This window comes from Enoplosus armatus, chromosome 9, assembly GCF_043641665.1.
Source record: "Enoplosus armatus isolate fEnoArm2 chromosome 9, fEnoArm2.hap1, whole genome shotgun sequence".
Taxonomy (NCBI): domain Eukaryota; kingdom Metazoa; phylum Chordata; class Actinopteri; order Centrarchiformes; family Enoplosidae; genus Enoplosus; species Enoplosus armatus.
Genome location: NC_092188.1, coordinates 17682331 through 17706746, shown reverse-complemented (window position 1 = coordinate 17706746; position 24416 = coordinate 17682331). Strand labels below are relative to the sequence as shown.

General features: G+C 39.9%; 2 protein-coding genes across 2 annotated transcripts; one reads left to right on the top strand and one right to left on the bottom strand.

The window, feature by feature from the left end:
* Positions 1–1359: 1359 nt before the first annotated feature.
* On the top strand, positions 1360–8936 carry cmc1 (C-x(9)-C motif containing 1). Its single transcript, XM_070912121.1, has 4 exons — positions 1360–1436; positions 1908–2000; positions 7772–7862; positions 8099–8936. The coding sequence occupies exons 1-4, from the start codon at positions 1418–1420 to the stop codon at positions 8217–8219; spliced, it is 324 nt and encodes a 107-aa protein (XP_070768222.1). The 5' UTR covers positions 1360–1417; the 3' UTR covers positions 8220–8936.
* Positions 8937–11921: 2985 nt separating this feature from the next.
* azi2 (5-azacytidine induced 2) lies at positions 11922–22885 on the bottom strand. The gene is made up of 8 exons (XM_070912501.1): positions 22757–22885; positions 20061–20314; positions 19218–19334; positions 18789–18888; positions 17762–17895; positions 17266–17330; positions 15048–15172; positions 11922–12611 (listed from the first exon to the last, which is right to left on the bottom strand). The coding sequence occupies exons 2-8, from the start codon at positions 20277–20279 to the stop codon at positions 12166–12168; spliced, it is 1206 nt and encodes a 401-aa protein (XP_070768602.1). The 5' UTR covers positions 20280–20314; positions 22757–22885; the 3' UTR covers positions 11922–12165.
* Positions 22886–24416: the final 1531 nt, after the last annotated feature.

The window sequence follows — 24416 nt, the reverse complement described above, 5'->3', positions numbered from 1 at the left end:
TGGGTAGGTGTAGTCTGTAGTCTAAGTGTATGTGTGAAGCTTGTCTTTTGCTTCAAGGTGCATGGTGTCTGTCTGTAAGTGTGTACCTGTCGCTTTGACTGAACAGGTGGGGCCTCTTTGCATGGGATCTAGACAGCCAGTCCACCACACAACTGACTGTGGTCAGGCTTACTGTGCTCAACATGCAGTCTGTGGCGCAGGCTCAGGTACATTGTGGTTGGATGTCGACGTACTTTGGGCTGAGTATCCTTTCACTGTTCTTATGGCTCTATTCCACTCATGTCAGCTGGACCAAACAACAGATTTTTGTTATTGTGTATTCTTTTACATGTGAAAGAAGAAAAAGAAGAATCTTTTATCAAAGCATTCATTCATTAAATCTTGCAAAACTAAAGCTATAATAATTCAGCTGCAAATTGGAAATTAATCAGTGATGCTACAGATATGGCATTTATACAATCAATATTTCAAAGAGATATTCGCACATCCAACTATCTTTGATGCAGGTGCTTTGGAAAATATCACTTCAGTCTTAGGAAAAGAGGATCCCGCACACTGCTCGAATAAATTGTGATGCTGAGCAAGAGCAGTGTGCGGGATCTTCTTTTCCTAAGACTGATATAACAACCCATTCAAATGAAAGAGAAAGTCATGTAATCATGGTAATGGAAGCAAACACTGGTCTGCACTTAATTCACTCTTGACCATGACAACATTTCACCATTTAACATATTTATTACATATATTCATAACTACTACACTATTTCACACCATTAAATAAAAACAAATAAAAAAAAACAGAATCAACATCTCTTTGACATACTGTACCAAAATTTGAGACTGTAAGTTGTACAAAGGCAGTACTCTTTACAAGACTACTGTATTGCCTTGTTACTATTATTTTGTCCATGTACCCATGTTAGTGTTGTCTAACCAGGAGGGATTTATACCATATGTAGTAGATACTTCACAAATAATGTTTACTGCATTTGCAATGAAAACCTCGAATGTATTATTCAATGCACGATCAATATTATTATTATTATTATTAATAATAATAAAATTACTATTATTATTATTATTATTATTATTATAATTATGATGTTTATATGGAAGGACAAAAGCATCAGCTCCTTTCAACAGTCCACAATAGAAATGACCATAGAGGTAAAACACCACCTCTCTGACATCAATTATAAACAGAGGCCGGGTTTATTGCAGGGCTGTCGGACTGTATTGTATCGGTGTGGCAAATTAACTGTTAACTCGGATGCAATTTAAACCCACGGTCGAGTGCGTGTGTCACCATGGGATTTGTAGTTTTTTTTACGCAGCATAAGTACGTCACCGGAAGTATTTTCAGCGTACAGCGGTCACATTGGTTCAGTTTTGTAAGGTTTTGAGAAACATCGCCACAATGGAGACAGCTAACACAGGTATTCCACATTTCTACTGTTTTTCGTGGTATAACGTTAGCTAGGTATCTAAGCTAACCTACAATACATCGCTCTTTATACAGCTTTATTCAGCCCCGTGCCTTCAGGAAGCACTGACGTTACTCAATGTCATGTGGACTCGTGTAGCTAACGTTAGCTTAGTGACCTAAAGTGGCTGTCTCTACGTAGAGGCAAATGGTACTGTAAATGGCTCTGCATGTGTCCACCAAGTTATATATGTTCACCACCTTCCTCGGTGGTCTAAAATCTGACTTTATATGCATTGAACGCTGTTCGGGCGTCTGCATGAATGTAGTTAATGAATAACAGTGAGAATGTAGCCCCGGTTTGTGTCTGAAGCAAAAACTCTTTCATAACTAACATATAGCAGGTACGAACAGGTGCTAATGATAATGCTGGCCATGGTTCTAGTGGTTTACCTGTGTGTCTGTCTTTGCTCTGCGTCCTCAGAGGAGATCCGCCTGAGGCATGTGGAGACAGATGTCCTTATCCCCAAACTGATGAGGGAGAAAGCCAAGGAGCGCTGTGCTGAGAAAGTTGAAGGTGTGTGTGTGTCTGTGCGACTGATAGAGATCCGCCATTTCTACCCAAAAGTTAATAGTAACATAATAGTCAAATAAAGCTGTAGTTTAGAAACGCAGGACCACAGCCGTTGTGTGCTCATGTTTTTGCTGGTAACATTCACACCAGATACATTACAGGTATTGTAGTTGGATTAAAATTGGTTTGCCTTTATTTGTTTGGTTTCCATCCTCAAATAAAATCACAATATGATGTTATTTTGATTCATTCATAATTATAAATTGTTTGATTTACATATCCGGGTTAAATTCATAACAGCAAGACCATTTTTCGTTTTTTGTGCAGACACACGACTGTACAACTCTCTCGTCCAAATTATATTGTCAATTGGTGTGCTGTTTTTATGCAGAAATTGGCCTTTTTCAAAGCAGACATGTCAGGTGTATAATCATTTTAGTAATGACTGCATTCGATTGAGGTGAGCCAGGTCCTTGGTATTGTGCATACTGGCTCACTGGAGGGGCTAATTAGAAGGGTTAGAAGTGAGCCAGTACTACCTGTGCTATTCCTGCTATGACAAGTCAAAATCTCTGCTGTGAAAAAGGTGAATAGGTATTACTGAATAATGATGGTCACACCACTGGCATCTCAGTTATATTCACAAATATATTTGGTCTTCAATAAGACCCAGAGATCCCTTGGCATGCCTCCATTCATCTGTGGATCTGTAATAAATACATTTTTTTTAGTTTTACAACTACTGCTACAACTGAGCATCAATAAAATAATTTCATCATATTGACATATATAAATGATAATATTAATAATGGCTGAATTCCTTTTAGCTGCTTCACTTTCAGGGTCCTGGTAATGTGCATGCTGGCTCACACTGTCACATACATACAAAATATTAGAAACACCTCTCAGTATAATGCTGTACAATTCAACAGCACCACAAACTACAGCCTCCAACATATCCATAAAGTTGAGTTTGTCTAAACCAAAACTAAAGTTTCAACTAAAGCTCAACATTATATGCTCCATGAAGGTAGGATTTATTGTTGGGCTGTTGTATTACATCGAATTAGTTTGAGATAGGTTTACCTAATAAACTGGCAACTGAGTGCATCCAGTATTATAAATACAGTAGAAGAAGGATTGCACATGAACCAAAATCCTGGCATACTGACACATTATCTACAGTATTAAAGGTCACATTCTCCCTTTGTTTTTCTATCCATTGTTTACCTCAATTCACGCCCTAAATAGATGCTTGCATATTGGTCGGAAAATCCGTTATTCATTTTTCTAAATACATCCAATTTTCCTCTGTGAAGAAAAGATGGGCCTGCTACCCACCCAAATTCAATCCATGCATTTTCTAGAATATGAAAGTTTAAGAAAAAGTCAAAAATAAACCTTCACACAATACTACTTCATTTAAGGTTAGGAACTTAAGCTGTATTATACTTACGCATGAGTCAGCAGTGGGTTTAGTATGTTTGAATCATTTAGTCCTCCATTCTGGTCATTTTAGAGATTTTAACTAATAATATTCAGTTCTCATTACAGTTAAGCGTCATAGTAGGATATTGCCATTTGCCACCCACCAGGTGTGTTTAGTTTTATGGTCTGCATTTTACCTCCAGATGAATTATGTGCACTTTGGAAGGCCAGTAATACAAAGAAATGCTTAGAAATTCAATCAGGTTAGAAAACCCAACTTTTTCAGATGATATGAACATGCGGTTTATTATGGTTCAACTTCTCCTTCATGCTGGAGTCCACAAAATGTGTCCTCTTATAATATTTAACACATAGGTAATCCATCAGAAAATATGACTCCAGGCCGTGATGTGTTATGTTAATGGGAAGCTAAACCTTCTGTTTGCAACCATAAAAATCAAACTCTTTTTTTCAGAACACTAAAGATGGATTATTAAGGCATTTAACATTATAATTCATTTTCAGATGTTAACTTTCAGTTGATGTTGTCATATCTTCATAGTTTTTGTATAATTTTGACCCGTGTAGATCGTAATCTGCAACACTGCATTTTTTGGTATGGAGGCTTATTTGATATCTTCCTTCTATGGACTTTCTTCTAACCTTAATCTTTTGACTGTTTGGCTAAACTGTTTCCTGCCACTGTACCCACCCACATCTTGAGTCCTTTTTAATTTCTCTGAATTGAGGAGCAGGCCAATTGGCATGACACGGAAACAGTGGCTGCAGCTTTGCTCATGTATGCCCTGCCTACTACAGCAACACATCGGCCAGATAATGACTAGGATATGTGGTTTCTAGAAATCTGAGCGCCTGTATGAGCCAGTACACTGCACTGCTCACGTGGGGAGACAATGCACATGCAGCCAGAGGTGATGAGGCAGACAGTGCCTGTGTGGGCAGTGGAAACCCCCCTCACATTACGAGCTTCTCTTCCCACTCATTTTCACACCTCCACGCCACCCGCTATCATTTCATTCTGTATGTTTGTGTTTGCACTGGGCTTCTGCATGTGTGTCTATGCTTGTGTTTTACAAAGAAACAGAATCTATGAGTGTGTTTTCCTGTGTTATCTTTCTCTGCATATATGCCTCTAAACACCCCCCGGTTATATATTGTAGGCTTTGATGTTGAAGCAGACAGCACCTACTGACCTGTACACAACATCATTTTATTTTACCTTTTGATGATTCATGTCAGTACTCTCTCATGTCTTTCAGAACCAAACCATTCAAACAACCCACATACTCAATTAACAACTACTCTCACATTGACATTGACTACTGTTATGTTTTTGCAAGGCTTTGATTTGCAGAAATCTAATTGTAAATTTAATTAATTTGGTCTGTGTCTGAATCCCCACATCCAAAACATGGAAGAAAAAAACTCTCAATTGAAATGACATTTTAAGTTTCATTATTGATTAATTTCATTATTCAGAAATGCATACATCTTGCTGAAAATCCAGACATTTATTTTCACCTTATATTTTCCTTTTTAAAGGTCAAAGTCTCCCTAAACGGTGAAGCCCCTAGCTTCTGCTTTCTGCTGCCAAACTACACTTCTGCATCTTTAAAAATCGCAAACAAAACAGCTTAAAGTGAAGGTGGCAGTACTCAAGGTCCTCTTCTGACATAAAGCTAGTCTCATAGATTTGCCTTTGCTGTAGCTGTGATCAGAAAGGCAACCCTGTGCAGCCTCTATTAGTACCCTGGGACAGGGATGAGGCGTTTGCTGATTAGATTAGTCGCACTGTTCTGCTTCTCTAAATTGGTTTTGCAGTTGGTTTTTTCACATCTGCATCCTCATGAAAGTGTCTGTGTGATAACCATACTGATGCCACTGATAAAGGTAATTATGATGTCAGTTGTTTGAAAGTGGACATGGGAGGGCAGTGTTTTTAATTAAATCCTTGAGAAAGAGCTTGCTAACAAGGTGAAGACTCAGAGTTTTCAACACCTTGTTTATGAGGACCTTGCATGTTTAACATGAAATACACCACTAGCCAGGGCACAATGTCACTGATGCAGCCGTGCGGAAGGGCTTTTTTTTGTATCTCAATCGACAATCACCATATTTAGTGCTCACCTCGTTTTACAAGTGTTTATACAATTACATAGATCATTATATTTTGCATTAGATTGCAGTCTGTTTAGGGGACAGTGACGGGTGTTAGAGGGATAGACATTTAACAAATATTAAACATTATGCACATATGTTCGATAGTGACACCCCCCTCATTGCTGCCTAGGATGTGGCCACACCCTGGTAGAATGACAGATGACATCTGAGGGGGCAGGTTTACCCGCTGCCTCATAAGCCTGTTTGATTGTCTCAACAACTCAGCTGGAGAGCTTTTTGTTAAGACAGTTCTCCTCTTTTCACTGTAGCAGACAGAAGTATGTTACGTCAATGTACTGCCGCAATGTCTGAACTGGACACAACAAATTGGCCTTTTCCTCCACTTCAGGTCTAAATGGGGGAGCATGGTATGCCTCAAGTTCTATCGCCTGATTAATATGGCTAGGGGAGTGCTTCAGCGCCAGGTATACAGTCCGGAGTTCTAGGACATTGATGTGCTGTCTGCTCCACTGAGGGCTCCATACCCCCTGGACTGACCTCTTCTGTTCTGCCACACCACCCCACAACTATGAGGTGAGGCACCTATTGTCACCACCTCTTGCTTGTTGGAACTGAGCCGAGATGAACATCATGCAACAAAAATGTTACTCCACCGGCGAAGATGAACAAAGCACTTGTGAGTCACTCTGACCTTGACCCTCCTGTGTAAACAAGGGTCCATGTGGAGGCTGTTGTACCACCTTTACAGGGGGCGTAGATACAGCAGCCTCGGGGGTGATTGCTGAGCAGCCTGAGCCATGTCTGGACAGTCAAACTTGTCCTAAGATTGAAAGACTGTAGTAGGCACTAAATCCTCTCTAGCCGCTCCACAGCCTACATTGAGACTGAATCCAGAGACGAGCCGATAAAGGTGGTCTGCTGTGTTGGATGATGTTGGACCCTGGATGTTCTTTTTTTCTCCCACCAGGAACCAGGAGGTGCAAATAAGACAGTCACCAACTGCTGGCAGTGCCCTGGCTATGTTGCCAGGGCACTGCCAGTGGGTTTAGTTGTTGTGAGAACCATGGGTCCCATGCACCACATTTCTGGAGCACTGGGCCAGGGGTCTCATGCTCCTTCCCTGGTGACCCCATCCCTCTGAAGTGTGGCTCGGCTGTTTTCTGTGCTCCAATGCTCTTTCAGCTTCCGGCCCAAATAATTGGCCTGGCACAACAGGAAGCTTTCGCAGTATGTCCACAGTCATCAGACATAAGCGCCTGTGTAGGCCACACCTAGTGTCCTGTCACAACGAGAGTGTTCACCACAGTCCCCTGGTCATTAATGAAGTGCCGCGTCATTTGTGTCACCCAACTTTCTTTCTTCATGCCCCCATTGTAACATTCTGGCCTGAGCAAGGAAGGACACAGAGAGGGAGTATCCAGTATGAGCTATCTGGGCAGTGTCATAAGCCCTTGAGAGAAATCAGATCAGTTACCCAGCACTGTGGCCTGGGACAATGGGCATGTGATCCAGGCCGTGTTCCCTTGCACTGCGCATGGAGGCCAGTGTCCAAGCATCCCTGCCATGGTGAGCCTGTGGATCTGCCCAGCAGCGCCTCTGCTTCTCCAAAAAAGGTGTGAATGCACCCAAGACATACTTAGAGCTGTCCACTTATGATCGGATCACCCAAGACACATATCAATGGGCCAGGGCTGCATGGAGTGCCCCTCTCGGTGGGACAGGGTTCCTCCCCCAGCTCAGTGCTTGCAGAGCTCCTGAGGGAAGTCTCAAAACCTATATTTAATTCTCAGAGGCCACAGACATGTTTATATTTGTGGGTGGTGGGCTGAGTGTTATAGAGCCAATGTGTAAACTGGGCGACCACAGACACAATCACTCTGTGGCCAGTACAGCTGAGTTCAGTCCGTGTGTGAACAAGGAAACATGGGTTTCAGTTTTATGAGAGGCCTGGCAACGTGACCTATGACTAGGCTCCTTCTTGTGGTGGATTGCCAAGATGAGGCCCATTTTGTTAAACTTGTGGGTGCTTGTTTTTTTGTCTGTGCTTGTACTCTAGGATCAAATAATTGAAGGTGAAAGGTCAGATGTTAATAGAATTTAAGCCAGTTCTATGAATACGTTTATGTTCGAGGCTATTGTACACGTTCAGCCTGTTCCTCTTTTTTCTGTTAATTTTGCTCTGTTTCTGCCGCCTTCCTCTCCAGCCTTCAGCCACTGCTGTAAAGAATCTGGTTTCTTGATGGTGTTTAAGTGTCGAGAAGAGAATGCAGCACTGAAGGAATGTCTGACAATACAGTGAGTATTTTGCAGTTTCTTCTGCAACACCCAGCACTCACAGTAAGTGGGCTCCCCATGTGTTATTGCACCACGTGTTATCCCACCAACATCTTTCAGCCACCTTTGCTGACACTCTCAACTGTTGCCTCTCAAGTCTCAGTAGTCTCAAAACCATATAATCTCCATTAAAGTGATAGTCATACAGGCTCCATTGATTCTGCAAAATTAATACTGAACCTTCTGTCTTCGACCAGCTACAAGGACCCAGTGTTCTTCGAGGAGTGTAAGCAGGAGTACATCCAAGAGAAACTGGAGTTTGAGAGGACAGGGATCCCAACAAAGAACAGGAAACAAAAACTCCCAACTAGCATGTAGTGAACAACATGACCTCCAAACAACTTCCCTCCTTTTGAAGGTGAAGATATGGTGTGTGAGGCTCTGGCCAGAACCAGCACCAAGTCCTGCGCACCAAGGATACATGGTCATCTGGCAGGATTTATTACTCTTAAAGGCACAATCGTGTATGTTTCATTTAAGTGGAATTAAAGACTGAAAGTACTTTGGTGTGCAAGAGTGGTATATAATCTAAATAATGTCAGTTTTTTATGTTCTGTATATTTGCAAAGTGTTCTCCATTAGATGGCCAGAATCTAGATCTTACTCACTTGATTGAATCAGCAGCATTTACATATTATTTACCAATGAGCTTATTGATTGATAGATATACAGAAAGATCTGATCATGTTACATCAACTTCTGTACCTAAACCTGGAAGATCTTCATTAGAGCGCAGCACTTCAGCTTTGGGGGTGTGCATAACGTGAGGGATGCTCAATATCTGCTCTACACTTTGTAGTGTGTTTATACTGTACATGCAGTGACAGCATAAGTGCTAATGAAGAGCCTGGCTTGTAGCCTTTGCCTAAATCACCTGCAGAAGAAAGTCTATATTAACATACAAAGATATTTCAAAAAGATTTGTACAGTGTATGTAAGACATGTCTGACATCTAACCGAGCAAGGAACCATGTGTGATCATGTGACATGCAATGAAATGTGACATTGTAAATAAAAGTAAAGTGAAGCAGTAAAGTGTGTGTCTGTGGTAAATTAGACAAAAAAGTGTTCATGTATGCATTTTGTCCCAGATAAACTTTTAACCTTTTAACATCCTGTTGTCCAATGTTGAAAAATGTAAACAATAGTATTGACATTCAGGAATCTTTAAGGCATGTAGAGGTCTGTGTACTTGGGCTCAAATTTCGATTCAGTGCATCCAAAAGTAGCTAGCAATTTCTAAACATTTTCTGCTTAAATTGATTGCTCTTATTGGCTTTCATTTGTATAAATTTGGTAAAAAAAAATGTAATGTGTTTCAATTTCTTTTGTATTTTGATAATGGTAGTCAGACCATACTAACAGTACAGTCTGCAGCTAAATTCACTTCATAAGAAGGATTTTGAAGGGTTAGATTATTTTATTGAATCAGTTGTGTCAGTTTTTTTATGAAAAACTATTGAAAAAGTCCAAATCAATTTTGGTGCATTTTCTGTTCCATTGTAACCACTTAACCTTTTCGCCTTCATTGTGCTTTCACATGAGGCAGACTGTTCAGGCCATCTCCTATGCTCTTTGTACTATACCTGTACTTCCAAGGATCAAAGATGGCACATTATGAGTAAATGTGTCAATAAGTTACTGTAATGGGGTATCATTGTCGTACATAAAATCTCCTGGTTCTTTTAATATGTTTTTTCTCTATCTTTTTGGTGACAGCTGAATTTACACAACAGTTGTAATCCACGGATGTCTGTGACAAGGCAGTTGACTGAGGTTGGTTGCCTTAAATTTAAGGTTATTGAAAACATCAGTATAGCACTTGTTAGTAAACAAGGAAGTGCAGTGCTCTTACTTAAGGTACAGTGTGAAATTATAAGAGGACATATTCTTTTAATTTTTTTAAGTCTAGTTTTTCTGAAATGGCAAAGCCAATGAGAGTTTCAATCAGCTACAATCGCCAGTTTGAGTTTCTAGAGCTTAAAATTATGTTTTCAAATTGCTTGCCTGCCACATTTCTTAACCCTAAAGGTATTCAATTTATAACAATATGACTTAGAAAAGCAGCAAATCCTCTTATTGAGAGTTTGGAAACAGGAAAAGACCGGCCTTCTTAATGGATACATTCCATTAGTTGATTATTAAATTTTCTCAAAATCAGCTAGTTGATAAATATGTATGATAGTATTGAGGCTGTGTAATGACAGTAGGAATTGTTGTTAATTGCAGATATTAAGTGTAAAATATAGTAGAGTATAGGAAGCCAAAAAATAGCTGGTTTCAACTGTAAAGTAGCTTCATATTCCAAAGCCCAAAGTTTCATTAAATTCAACCACAGAACCTAACTGCTAAAAATATGAAGAAACACAGAGCAACGTCCCACAGTCACTTCCTTTCCTTCATTTAATTAATCATATTTACAAACAGTCTGGAGTGCAGTAAATCTAAAATATAATCATATCTACTGTACATTGCATTTTGGTTTGCAAATCGTTTACAGAAGTATGAAACTACTGCTGTAAAATAACATTTCTTAAAAATTAACAAAAAGACCACAGTTATCATGAAACAGACTGAAGAAAATGGAAAAACAAAACATCTTTTCAACAACCATGGGCCTTTGTGCTTTGTGCACCTATATTTCAAGTCACAGCTCACATTTCTTCAGGTTAATAGACGTATTGTCTTGCCACCTTTGCAGACAACTCTTGTACACATCAGAAGTCTTGGGGGTGGGGGAGAAAAAAAACAAAACCTATGGTTTGAGTGCAAAACCGCTTTTGGCAGAGTACTGAAGCCCACCATATACATTTATACAGATATGCACATTCTTCCCTCTGTATATCTTGTAATCTACTCATAATGTGTTTTCTTTTGTACATCCATCAGTTTATACTGTACTGATCTGACTGATTTCCCTCCCACACAACAACTTACATCTTACTGCAAAACAAATGTATCATAGATTAACATCAGCACAGTACAGAGTTTAGATACATTTTCTGTAATTCAAAATCTCCACAAACCTCATCAGGATTCCAAATGAATCAGGGGTTCAAATACAGGGGAGAGTATGAAGCCTATTTCATGAGTCCTTCAAATTTAAAGTCCTACAGAAAAGACATCCAACAACGCACAGCCTTACATCTACATGTCCCTTTGTAACTGAGAAAAGAAAACAACACAGTAGTTCTGAGAGAATTGAATATGTGATAACAGGCAGGTTTAAGGAGGCTTGCTTGAGTTGTGGAATTTCTGTGAAACAGTTGAACTTTCTCTGGTGCTAATGAGGGTGGAGTGTATGTTTATTTCAGAAAGCAATACCCTTTAATATTAAAATCATTATTTTTCACTCAGTATGCAATTTCCTTAAAAATCCAAATACTGTAACTGCATTCTCAAACGATTCAGTAAGCATAGGCAGATTTACAGATTGCTTGGATATTGATCCATGAGGAAAATAAAAACTTGTCAAAGAAGAAAAAGATGTCAAAGATTTGATTTGGTAGCTGTTAAAATTTGGAACAAAAATCTGCGATTATCCTACAGTTACTGTATGTCTGTCTCCATCACAGTACAAAAACAATCACATCAAGTCCTCATACCTAGACATGGCCTTCACACGACCAGGAGACATACGTGGGACTACATACCTTGTATACTTTACAGCGATCAAATGTAAAAAGAATTGCATTGGAGGGAGTACAGTTTTACAAATTCTAGTATTATGCTGTGGCCTCGGTGATCACGGGCCGCAGTGAATGGAGAAGGAGGCCCTTTGAGCCCTATTAGGTTTATTATGACGAGATACAGATACAGGCAGGCGGAAAGATGCCCACACACTGATCTGCACACACAGGCACACTCTGTTTGATGTGTGTATATGCACACACAGAAATAAAACTGCTTGTATGCATGCTTGCACACACTTAATGTATGTGCATACAAGGACACATACACATGGACAAACTATTTATTCTGCTGAGGGTCTCTCATCAACTTTTCCTCTGCAAAGTCAGATACGTTCACCGATGCGGTGTGCAGAGTTTACAGAGTCTTTACCTCGAAAAGGCCTCCTCTGGCCTCAATTAATCCCCACAACTAGCAGGTCCAGTCCAGCCCAGAGGAGTGGTCTAATCAACTTAAGGCAGGTTAGGTGGTAGCTATGTGGCAGGGTTGGAGAGTCCATTCATTCATCCATTCGTTTATTTTCCATCCAATTACACACTGTATTTAATAATCTATTCTCCTATTGAAGTTCCTCTCAATAGGGCTTGGCCCACTCGGCATTAGGAGGGCTCCTGGGACTGCAGTTTCCAATTGAGGATGAGGAGTTGGATGCAGCGTTGGAGTGTCCCTCCCAGAACATGGCATCACTGGGTTTAGGGGGACTGGGGAAGGATCGCGAGCTGTCATCCAGGGAAGCTTGGTTCAGGGGAGGCGGAGGCAGGACGACAGAGCAGGGGTCGCTGCCAACCAGACCCTCTCCTGAACAGCTCTGGGAGGGCCAGGGCCCGTTGTACCAGCAGTCCTCCCTCAGACTGTCTGGCAGCAGGGTGCCTGAAGGCCCACCAACAGGGGGGCAGGGGCGGCCGGAACACGAGGGGAGCGGGGGGGCACTAGGAGGGCGAGGCACTGACGCCCGAGGAACTGCGTGGTTGTTGTTCTTTTCCACGTCGTCCAGACACTGGACTGGAACTGTTGAGGCAGCTGGAGAAAGAGAGAGGGGTGGGAGGATAGAAGGGGAGGAACAAAGTGAAGGACAGAAGGAGGAAAGGAAAATTGTTGCAAAAATGCTCATATCTGACCACACAGGTAGTGGTAGTTGAAGCATCAGCATCAATATTTACATTTTATTTCCAAGAAATATATTTTTAAAACAACATTTTTATTTTCCTTCCTATTGGTAACGCTAATATTTCAGTCACTCATTTCATTGTTATGATATCTGGACATGGTTTATGCTTTATGTCTGAAGAGCTGGCAATTGGCATTAACTTAACCGCTGAATTTAGTAGACACACATCTGCATTATTAACAGCTAGATGTCAGAAGTGGATATCACTTAACATTTACTTCTCAGCTTTCAGTTAATTTCTACCATCCATTATAAGGAGACAAAGGAAGAACAAGTGACACACTCGACGGCAAGGGGACAATCTCTTGATTTTGGTAAGACTGAAGATGAGATGAATTTTACTTCATTCTTCTATGTATAAGGTGGTGAGAAGTGTGTGTGAAAACTGATTTGTTCTTTTAACTAAATCCAGCTGGCAGCATAAATGAAGCCATCTTGTCTTTCCTCCGATAGCTGGAAGAGGTCTCAGTTTGTATTTGGCACCACGATTGCACCTTTGTTCTTATTTACACGTGGATTTAACGCAGGTTTCTAAAGAGATTTAAAGATTCAACAAAGCCTTTTGATCCCTGACTCGATAATAGGCCTCATAGTGTCAAAACAGAGAAGTGAGGTAAAATCTAACACCGTGCAGCAGGCTACATATTGCACCATGTAAATATCACTACCTGTCAATCAGTAAATATCCAATGTAATAATAATTATTTTGGATATTCAAACAAACCTCTATGCATAAACTAAGCATCCAGGTTTATGCTTTGTATGGAATAAAAGTGTGCCACACTCTTCCTATACAAAGCACATCCATACACAAATCAGATGCCCTAATCTCACACACACACACATCAATGCTTCGCTATCAAATCATCATCTTGAGCGAATAATAAAGTTTAAAGGAGTATCTCCTCCCGCTTTTTTCCCTACCTCTCTCCATCCACACATCATCTATCCATCCATCCCTCCCCGCTACTCTTCCATCAGAGGGTCTCCTGAGTCTAGGATTTGAATAAAAGTGATTCCAAAGAAGGAACATTAGAAGAATACAGATGCACAATATGACTGAATAAATACATAGCTCCCTCCCCTCCCTCTCTTTGCCACTCCTGCTTTCCTTATTTCTCTCCATCTGTCTCATCTTAGTTAAAGGATTACCCTCTTATTCAGTGGAATAAATAGGCCAAGATTTATTTTCTTGCCATATTTCATTCTAATTTTCACCTCCTAGACTCCTCTTCTGACACTCCGAGGGAAATCGACAACAGAGGTAATCTCTCCTAGGGTAGAATACATCACCACAGAGGCAGGGGAGAGGAGGGACAGACCATTTCATGATGTCCTTTATCAAAGTGTTTGAGTACTTTGATAATATCCACAGTCTTGTCACACCCTTATACAAATTGCAACAAGGAGCAGCAGGAGAAATCTTCTCAGTAAGTAGTACTTCTTCAGAAACAGCCCCCTTTTTCGTTTAATGTTAGCCACATTAGTTCCTGTGTAGAGGAGCAAGGTTTGAATTCTAGCCACTCTACTTGAAGTGCACGTAAACCATCAATCTGACACTACCTCACACTAAAGACACGTTTTCAAATGTCAGATTGGTTAAACATACTAACACTTGTCTGACTTGTAGTTTTTAACCTTTAATGTATTGTTTCCCCTCTCTGCTTATCATTCAGTTTCCAGTCTACATGCATCACCGATTATTATGCAATGTTTATTTTTTGGTGGGGTACACACAGCTCCTCTAGGGAGCATACTCCTGACCAAATACAAAGATGCAAAAGAACAGCTACTATTACATTTATGAATATGACACCTGTTTGTGCAAAGTTTACAAACGGCGATTGATCAGCAAAACTATGAAATAAAAAAACCCCAACATATTAAGGTTACAAAAGAGGATAAAATGGGGTAAACATTCAAAAGGGAAATGTTCAAAACAAAAGAAAATAATTACCTGGGTCCTTAAGGTAAAAGCAGAAGTGACATTTGTTTTTATACTAGTCTGGAAGACATAAGGAACCTGAAAAAAGATTTCAAGGCAGCACTCACTGTATCTCAGTGCTGAGATATTGCTACCAGGGAATATAGGGGATACAGGGTGCTCCCCCTGATGTATATACTGGAGCTGAGGAGGTGTGAAAAGGCAGAAAGGGAGCAGTGCTGGTGGTTTATCACATATACTGACACAAATAAAGAAATTAAAGATGGAATGATTTGTATTAAGATAAACACCAACAATGGCACAACCCTCAGCGTGCCCACACGTTTGTGTGTATGTGCCTCACCGTGTCTTGTCTCACTGATGAGTGGCCTGAGTTTCCTAATCAGGCCTGTTTGGTGCTTCAGCTCCGAATGGAGACGAGTGAAATCGCAGCACAAAGCCTCGTACGTCTGCTGCATGCTCCTCTCCCTACAGAAGAACAGAACATTTATTTTAAGCATTATACTTATTATTAATATAATATATTATTATTTCTGCTTTTCTAGACAGCCTGTACTGTTGGAGACATCCAGCTGTCAGATGTCAGGATCTCATGTGGTAAATACTATAAACTGTGCAGCATACTGTAGCTCATAGTTTCACTGGAATGCCATTCAAATATCCTTGATATTATTGTATTTACTCAAAAAGAAGACATTTTGTGCAATTATCCCTTTCTTAAGCTCAAGGAATGTTTAATTACACCTACCAAGATGTAAAACTGGCACATGAGACATTCAAAATGTGTAGCATATATAACACTGGGGAACAATTTGAAAAAAAAATTCTGTTGAGTTAGATTTTTATGCTGATTAAAACTAACATTGGCATGCTGATTCCAAAATTGCAGTCAGTTTTTTTCTAGCACATCAAGTTTTTTCTCCACAGCTTACCCTCCAGAAAAGCAAAATTCCACTGATTAGCTGTAGTAAGACTTGCCAGCTGATTACGATTGGACTCATCTACAGCTACGTGGCAACTTGTTTGTGCAGTCACAATTGAGACAGTGCGGTGAGAGGTGTGTGCAGCTCCCAATAGGTCAGTACTATCACACACATATCTGTTAAGTACAGTATTTTTCATATTTTTTAAGAAAACAGGGATCCTATAGTTTAAAAACTTGACGTGATAGAGAAAAACTGAGATCAGTTTTGGATTCCGCACCCAAAAATTAGTTAAAAACAGCTGTCAGACCTAACTCAACAAAAATTGTGTTCCCCAGTGTAATCATAGAAACCCAGTCTATTTAGTACATTACAGAAATTCCCAGAGAGGCTTGTTAATAGAGTAATTTCTTTGTGATAACTGTAATTCTGCTGTATGGTTTGTTTCTTTGCTGACACATCTAACACTGTCATCGAGTGTGCTGATTTAAAGCCACAGAGGAGTTTCACAGGTGTTGAGCATAATCACATAACAGCATATTACAAAGGCACATTTAGGCTATATTTTGCAAAGGACTCTTCTCTACACTAACGATGATGCCACTGTTGACACAGAAAGGACAAACTGTACTGATGCTGTATTAAATGCTAAACCACCCAGTAGAATCAGCGGCATTACAAACCAACAAGAAGTAGTATATGAGGCAACACCTACAAACTGTCCTATCCACACCTTATGTAAAGATGCAAAATCTCATCAACACTTTGCCTTAACTTCAAACACCTGCCTGAAACAGCAAAAGCTTTTTGTGCTGCTAAAAACTAACACCATCCGAAAACTGCTGACACGTGAAACAATTAGAACGCGCCACAAATAGAATTTTCTTCATGAAATGTGAGGAGATGCTAATTTACAGGAGATTATCCTCAATGAAAGTGGACACAGAGGGAGACTCCATTGCTGTAGACCTTGTATACATTAAAACACTGGAGTGTAAATTTCTAATGGACACAAGTGTTGAGGGTTTAGCTGGTGTTGATGTGTAACGTTCAGGTGCTTCTGATGTTGTCTGTATATGATACAGATAAAATGTGTAAAACTGCACCCTCCTCTAGTGGCTAAAGGGGACAATTACAACGCCAGACACCATGCAGGATGTAACAGTGACATCACATCCCATGTCTAACCAGCGAAGTCTATCACAGTCATTTGTCCCAAACTTGCTCCTCGTGTCCCTTCTTGTAACTCTCTCACAAATGTTTAAAGGCTCATTCTGGTGTTTTAGCCAGAATACATTGCTAAATTATGTTATTTTTAAGGAACTAGCTGAATTTATCTAACATTAGGTACAATGTGAAACTCTTGAGCTTGAGATATGATATTTGTTGCATTTGGAGTTGAAAACATAGATTGGAAATGTCTTCCATGTGTTGCATTTAAGTGCACATGGACAGAAGCTCTAAATGTATATGGAATCTACTGATTGTTGCTTATGATGACTATCACCAACTGAAGGATCTTCATGCTATTTACCATTGTGGCAGTGATTTCTTGCTTCGCCATTTTTTGGTCACTGAAATGGGGGTCGGGCACTGAATTGGTAGCCACTCTTCAATGATAATCATAAAACACTATACCTTGCATTATACTTTGCGTCACAGGTCTGGTCCAAGTCTGGTCTGTTAAGGCCATGGGGTTCCTCCTAAAACAGAATTTAGTTATGCAAAATACAAGGGTGGAGGTGGTTTCTGAAGTGTTTTTTTTATTATAACATAACCCAGGACTCCTCCGCTCTCCTTCAAACCATACTCTTTTCTCTTTGTTTCTCTCTTCCGTGCTTCAGCAATTCATTTTTTTCTACTGTTTAAGTTGGAGCATATCTACCCCTGCCCTTCTTTCTCAGTCCCACATCTCTCCATTACTCTGTTTCTCAGTGTCACCCTGTCTCGCTCTGCCCCAACACCTCTCCACCACTGTTTCCCTCTCTTCTAGTTACACTACATCTCTGCAAGAGTCTGCTGTGTTTCAGCGCTGCTCTCTGCAGTCCCTCTTATCTTACCCCGTCTGTTCTCTGTCCTCCTTTTCCCATTATCCTCTCCTTGCTTTTCAACTCATCTTGCCACCTTCACTTACCCCACTTCTCTCCAGCAGTCTACTGTTTTCCAGTGTCACCCTCTCCAGTTCCTCCTGCAGTTTATGAATCTTTAGCTCAGTGCTGACCCTGTCCACCTGCCAGTAGTCCTGAGGGCTGTTCAGGCTCTTCATCACTGCACACACACGATACAAAAGCACGGTGACATTGTTATTGTTGATAATAAATAAATGTTAAATTTAAATATGTTTTGTAGAACTATTGAACTTGTGAAAATGTTAAGTGTTGATGTTTTACATTCAGTATAAAAGACAGATCATTATGAGTATCACTTCAGTGATGTTGTGATGCTGTGACTTTTGCTGTATATTAATTGGAATTACAATGAATCAGTTATTTTATTATGTAAAGCTGGTATATGGTTTTAACCAGTGGTGGAAGAAGTGTTTAGATCCTTTATGTAATCTAAAGTAGAAATACAACAGTGTAGAAATAGTCCATTACAAGTCCTCCAATCAAATTTTACTTGGGTGAAAATATAGAATTAGTAGTATTATCAGCTAAATGCACTGAAAGTATCAAAATTAAAAGTGTTTCTTATACATTTATGCACAGTATATATATTTATATTTTAGGTCTATATTCTACAAGTTGATCACAGGTTTTGTATGTGAAATATTTTCTTATTTAGATTATATCTTATTTTGAACTAAAGTATAAAAAAACAAAACAAAAACCCCAGACAACTTAACACAGGTTGTATATAAAATCTTGATTTGAAAAGTCACTAGTAAATACAGCATAGCTGTCAGATAAATGTCACGGAGTGAAAAGTACAATAATTCCCTCTGAAATGTAGTGTAGTACAAGTATTAAGCAGTATAAAATGGAGTACCTCAAGATTGTTCTTCAGTACAGTATTTGAGTAAATGTAGTATTGATATTTGAGCAAGCAAATGTATTCTACTGTATGTGTTTTATATAAACACACGTGTGTTCATACAGTATTTTCAGTGCTGCTTAGCTGTTATACAGAGTAGAAGGAAACCCTGTGTGCTCTACCTGTACCTTGGCTGGTCTCCATCTCTGTCCTCAGCTGAAGCAGCTCCAACTCTTTGGCCTGGAGCTGCTCCGTCAGCAGCCTCTCACTCTCACTCTTCTCCTTTTTCTGACAGAGAAAGAGAGGAGACAGTGAGGTAGAGGGGGAGGAAGATGAAGGGAGGGTCAGCATTCCTACCAATGCACTGGACTCTTTCTGTCTCTTGGCTTCTGGTAAGATTGCCACCCCTGTGCTGTGTTTTTGTAATGACATCATATGCTTGCTGTTTCTACCCAAGTTTTGAATTAAAATTACAGCAGAAGAATTAGTTGCAAAAAAACTCTCTTTATTCTCCTTAGGCTTAAAAATATGCAGTGTTTTGGGGTTTGCAACATACTTGATTTTTGTGCCAGGCTCTAGTCAGTTTGAGGAAAGTTCAAATTAATCAGTGAACGCACCAGTTTGTTAAGCTCCATCTGCAGGTCCTCCTTCTCTATATAGATACCTCGGTAAGCACTGAAGGCCTTGTTCACGTACTGGGGACCCTCTGATGGAGGAGCCTCTGGCCTGAAGAGCTACAGTGGTGATAGATTAAATACACGGAGAAGAGAAGAGAAGAGAAGAGAGATCAATATCATTCAATTTAAATATCTGTGGTAGGAAGTGACTTTCCTCCCACCACATCCTATCTTGATGGGCCAAATGCTGCAGCATCTCTTATCTGGTTTGGTTATTTCAAACCAAACCAGATAAGAGATGAGACACTTCTAGAGAAGCAAATCTGCCCATATTTTGTGCAGCATTCTCACCTCAGCTTACCATCTGTATTAAGACCCATCCTGTTTAAAAAGCTCTCTCTGTATTGTACTCAGTTCCTTTGTTTTTAAAATCCAATTTCAGGAACCTTCTCCCCCAAATGTAGTGCTCCAACACATGGTTTGGCAATGCCATACTTTTCCAGACCTCCTCTCTGTTTTTAGACAGAGCAGATTTATTTCTCATTGTTTTATAGCTTTGACTATAGGCCAACAATATTAATGATGCTGGCATGCACACTCTCCCAGAGGCAAATATTTTGCAGTGTGGTGTTGAATTTGTTGATTTTTTTCCGAATTTTCTCTGTCTTTCCTTCTGTGTTTGTCCATTATTCTGATGAAAATGGAAAACAATCTGTTTTCATTCATGCACACCCTTTCTAGACCTTGCTCTCTGGCTGTTTACCCATCTGGATAAGCAGTATGTTCTTTAACTTCATTCTCCTCATCTCTCTCCCACCATCACCCCTTCGTTTCCATCTATACCTTATCCTCCAGCTGCTTAACTCTCTTCCTCAGCAGGGTATTCTCTCGCTCTGTATCTCTCAGCCTCTTTTTGATGTCCTCATAGGCTGTGACAAGAGCGAAGTGGGAAGCAACAGATTCATCTCCGGCACACACCGATACAGGACTCTCGCCAGCAGCGGTGTAGGCCGTCTCATGTTTAAGGATGCAAATGTCGTCATCCACTGCCAAGGGCTCCATGCCTGCACAGGCCTACTCTGTAGCAGATAGAAGACCTGGGGATTACATGAATAGTCTCATTTTCAAAGGGATACATGTCTTTTTGTTTTTTGTAAAAGCCAAGACAACAAAATGAATGAAGTAACATTTGATTTGACAACTTAAGTTAGCACCTACTATCATAAAGCATTTGTATGGCCTTGTGTTTACAATACATTGGTTAAATAGCTTTGTAACAAGCTTCTGCATAATATTGTGACATTTTAAATTCTGCAATCACCCAGTGCTGCATTTCTGTAGGTAGCACTCTCCTGTCAGCGCATGCCTACTAAGGGATGGTCTTCAATTTCCATACAAACATTGCTGCAGGAAATGTACAATGCATCACTTCCTGTGTACAAGAGATATGTTCTAAAGACCTACCAGATGTGAAGGGATTTAATGACTTCTCGGGGGAAACTAGTTTGTTGTAACAGTATTTTGAAAACCAACCCTATTGGCTGTGACACACAAATTAAACTAAGCATAAAGGTATGTAAACATGAAGTTGAGCACAATGCAACTTAAACAACAACACTTCATATATGCTGTTTAGTCTGGATTTGAAAGGAAACTATGAGGCAGAGTTTCATCTTAAATTGGATGAGGTTTACAAACTGTATACGTTTTGTTGTCCCCTAATCTTAGCGGACTTAATCAGAATCAGAATCAGAAACTGTTTATTGCCAAGTAACATACATTACAAGGAATTTGCTGTGGTCTGAAGGTGCTATTGTTTTGATAACAAATAAGTAGAATATAAAAGCTAAAATAAGAATAAGAATAAAAATAAAAAATAAGATAAGATAAATAACAACAGTGCAGTGACCAGAATAAAGTAAAGTGTCCAGATAAAGTGTCCAGTAGGGGGTGGGTGCGTTAATGTAACGCAGTGGGGACAGGGGTGATGTACCTTAATATAACGTATAGCTCGTGTTTGTGTTCTGGGGGGGGGGGGGGGGGGGTCAGTGAGAGTTTGTCAGGTTGACTTAATGTAAATGTATTATTGTCTGCTCAAATGTTTGTTCGAGACGTGTTTTTTGTTTCATCATTACTTCATGTAAGAGTTCAGCAAAAGGTCTGGAGTTGATTCTAGGTTTGACTACACTGATCGCGACAGGCCTCAAACAGCATCAGGCCACATATGGATGAGCTCAGTGCTGCCATCGTCAGGCCAACCTTACAATAACATATCTTTTTTGTGCAAAGTTGACTTAACCTCCACCAGACTTTAGTCCTGTGCCTTATTTGAACGATCTATTCCACAAAATTGGAAAATATGTGACCATTTAAGATACAAATGAAGGGGAGAGTAGAGGTGTGCAAACACCTAAACATTTTAATGAAAAGGTACTAAAGCATTTGGAATGGGGTTATAAACAATGTCAGCTCTATAATAGTCTATGTGACATCTATATAGCTGCTGTGAAGAGAAACATTTTTTACACAAGTGGGACAAGTGTGCACTATGGCTTCCATGGCTGAAATACTGTACTTACAAAAACACACCATTTGTGGAAAATGTTTTTCGTAAGTCATAAATACGAAGGTAAACTTTGGTTGTGCACAGGTGCAGAGGAGAAAAGAGTCTCACTCTGACCTGAGTACAGGCCTGTTGTTATAGGGATGTGATACAGTCCAGTTAAGACTCAGCAAGTATTTAAGCAGTCCAGCCAAACTACCTGAAATAGACATAGCCCAAAACTAACCTAAACCCTACCTTCCTTGATCCTTTCTGTTTAGAGCATCTCGGCAGCAGTGCAGCTAGCGCTACTTGATGATGTCAGCATGCAATGATGCAGCAAACACTGAGGAGCCAAGTTTTTAACACTGAAGGCCGAAGATTTTAGACAATACATTTCAGGAGAATAACTGGACAGACTATTTGATCCATGCCATGTCTACAAACCAACAAAAACACAAACGCAGAGCCGCTTACTTTAGAGGACGACTTCATGAAATTGTATGAAATCGGGTGACTCAAGTGACCCCAGCAAGTACCCTACTCAAAACGAAAGTCAAAGTGAATCCAAAATAAGACACGAAGAGCTAAGTCATTTCGTTACACCAAGTTACTCTCGATAAAACAGGAGAGCTAACGGCTAACAGGGTAATGACAGCAACGAATATACCTTATTTCGTACAAAGAAGCATGTAAACAATCAATGGATCTCGTTTGTGTACGATGCTAACGTTATGGTGTTAGCTTCCGCCAGCTCTGTTGACAACCAACAAAACACATTGATAGGCAGGTCTGAAATAGGTTTCAGAATGAATAACCCATTTAGTAGACAATGACCTCGAGAAACATAAAATATGTATCAATAGCTACGGTGATTAAAGTGATCGATCTGTTATGATGGTAACAGTTAGCTAGCGCTTAGCTAACGTCTTCTGGCTACTTGTGGCTAGGTGAAGCAAAAGCAGTCGAATATTTTTCACTCTCGACTTTCACTAACCGTGTTAGATGCTGTCCTCAATTAGGTGTCAGTTGGCCAAACAGGATTAACATTTATTCTTGAAAAAATAAGACCCGTTTCTCGGAGAAAAACAAAGAGACGAGGCTGGACCCTCGCACCGTGTCAGAACTGACAGGTGAGGAAACAAAAACTTCCGGGAGTCACTTGACTGCTGAAGTCCTTTCAAAATAAACGCACGATGTAAATAGTGTGAATCACTTCTCGTTGCAAACTAGTTTGTGCACGTTAAGGCAGAAGATGGTTTATTTAACGCAATGGGCGTGATTTAGATTGTACGTAAGCTCTGTTTGATTAAAAGCTGTTCAGAAAAAGTAATACACTGACTCTGACCGAAAAGTATTTTTTCAGTCGGCAGTTTGCCTACAGAGTTGACAGATTAACCCGAGGACGGTTGGAGCAAAGCTCGCGAGCTCACTGTGAGTATAGTATTGGAAGGTTCCATCCTCTGTGCAGCTCGAGCCTGCTCAGCTACATTTTTAAGCAGTGTGCCTATTAATAGTTTGATGTTCCTGTGCGGTAACATTTTCCGGATGGCATTGTCGGAGTATATCAAATCATCAAATCCTTAGGCCTCACCTCTCACATTAGCTGGTGAGGTGTCAATCTTACCCAGGACCAACGTGTTGGACGGGCGGACCAACTGCATTTAACAGCAATAACTTTACACTATACTATACTTCAACCAGCACAGCCAGGGAGGGCAGCTTCAGCTGTGCTCACAGCCAGCCGATGTAAACTGTCGGAGCTCGGCTTTTTGAAAGGAGTAATGAGAGATAAATGCAGAAAGTAATGTGTCACATCATCTCTCCTTTCTGTAGTATCTGCAGAGTGTTGCCCTAAATTGTCAGTGTATTATAGCTGGACTGGGCCAACAACACATTAGCTGTTTCTGTTATCAGGGGGAACGCAACATTTAATGCTAGGTAACGCAAAAGTTATTGCAAGGGGACGCAAATTATTGCGAGGGAACGGAAAACATATTGCGTGGTAACGCAAAAGTATTCCTCAAAAATACTGTTGCCGTGACCCTAAGGGGCTCCATACGACTGAATAGGGCTGCAAATAGGGAAAGTTGCCAGTTCAATGTGCACTGTTCTTCCTAGCAAACTTAGCCAATGTTTGCTTACTTGCTAAATTAAGCTAAGGTTAACTTCCACTGAGACCACCAAAATATAACTGTTCATTTCTTTCTCATTTACAAAAAAATTAATGAAAATAATCTTGTTTGAGGGTAAAACATATTATATTATAAAACATATTAACATATCGTCATATTTTCTGTTACAGTTATTGAGCTAGGAGATATATTGATGTAGCTAGCTAGCTAACTATTAATCACCAAAGCAAAAAAGCTAACGTTAGATTAAATATCGTGTTTATTTTTGATTTTATCTTAATAACTTTACCTTACTTGCATTTTTTTTGCCCTAATCGTCACAATAGTGAATTAAAGTGATACCATTTTCTGAACCCAGTGAAATGTGACGTGAACATTGTTTGTGATCACTGTATATATAGATATAGATATCTATATCTATATATGTATATGTGATTTAAAAACATGTATTTACTTCTGTAAATATTGACCAGCTCTACATTTTGATGTCTTCTTTTGCTGTTAGTAAACCTGCTGACTAAA

What these genes read in the sequence shown, in the direction of transcription:
- cmc1 (XM_070912121.1), top strand. An exon ending in CTGTGCTGAGAAAGTTGAAG is followed by an intron (nt 2,001 to 7,771) that starts GTGTGTGTGTGT and finishes CTTCCTCTCCAG; the next exon opens with CCTTCAGCCACTGCTGTAAA. An exon ending in AAGGAATGTCTGACAATACA is followed by an intron (nt 7,863 to 8,098) that starts GTGAGTATTTTG and finishes GTCTTCGACCAG; the next exon opens with CTACAAGGACCCAGTGTTCT.
- azi2 (XM_070912501.1), bottom strand. Translation starts at nt 20,279, where the DNA reads ATGGAGCCCTTGGCAGTGGATGACGACATTTGCATCCTTAAACATGAG. An exon ending in GACTGCTGGAGAGAAGTGGG is followed by an intron (nt 17,331 to 17,761) that starts GTAAGTGAAGGT and finishes ATTCTGTTTTAG; the next exon opens with GAGGAACCCCATGGCCTTAA. An exon ending in CATCAGTGAGACAAGACACG is followed by an intron (nt 12,612 to 15,047) that starts GTGAGGCACATA and finishes CTCTTTCTCCAG; the next exon opens with CTGCCTCAACAGTTCCAGTC.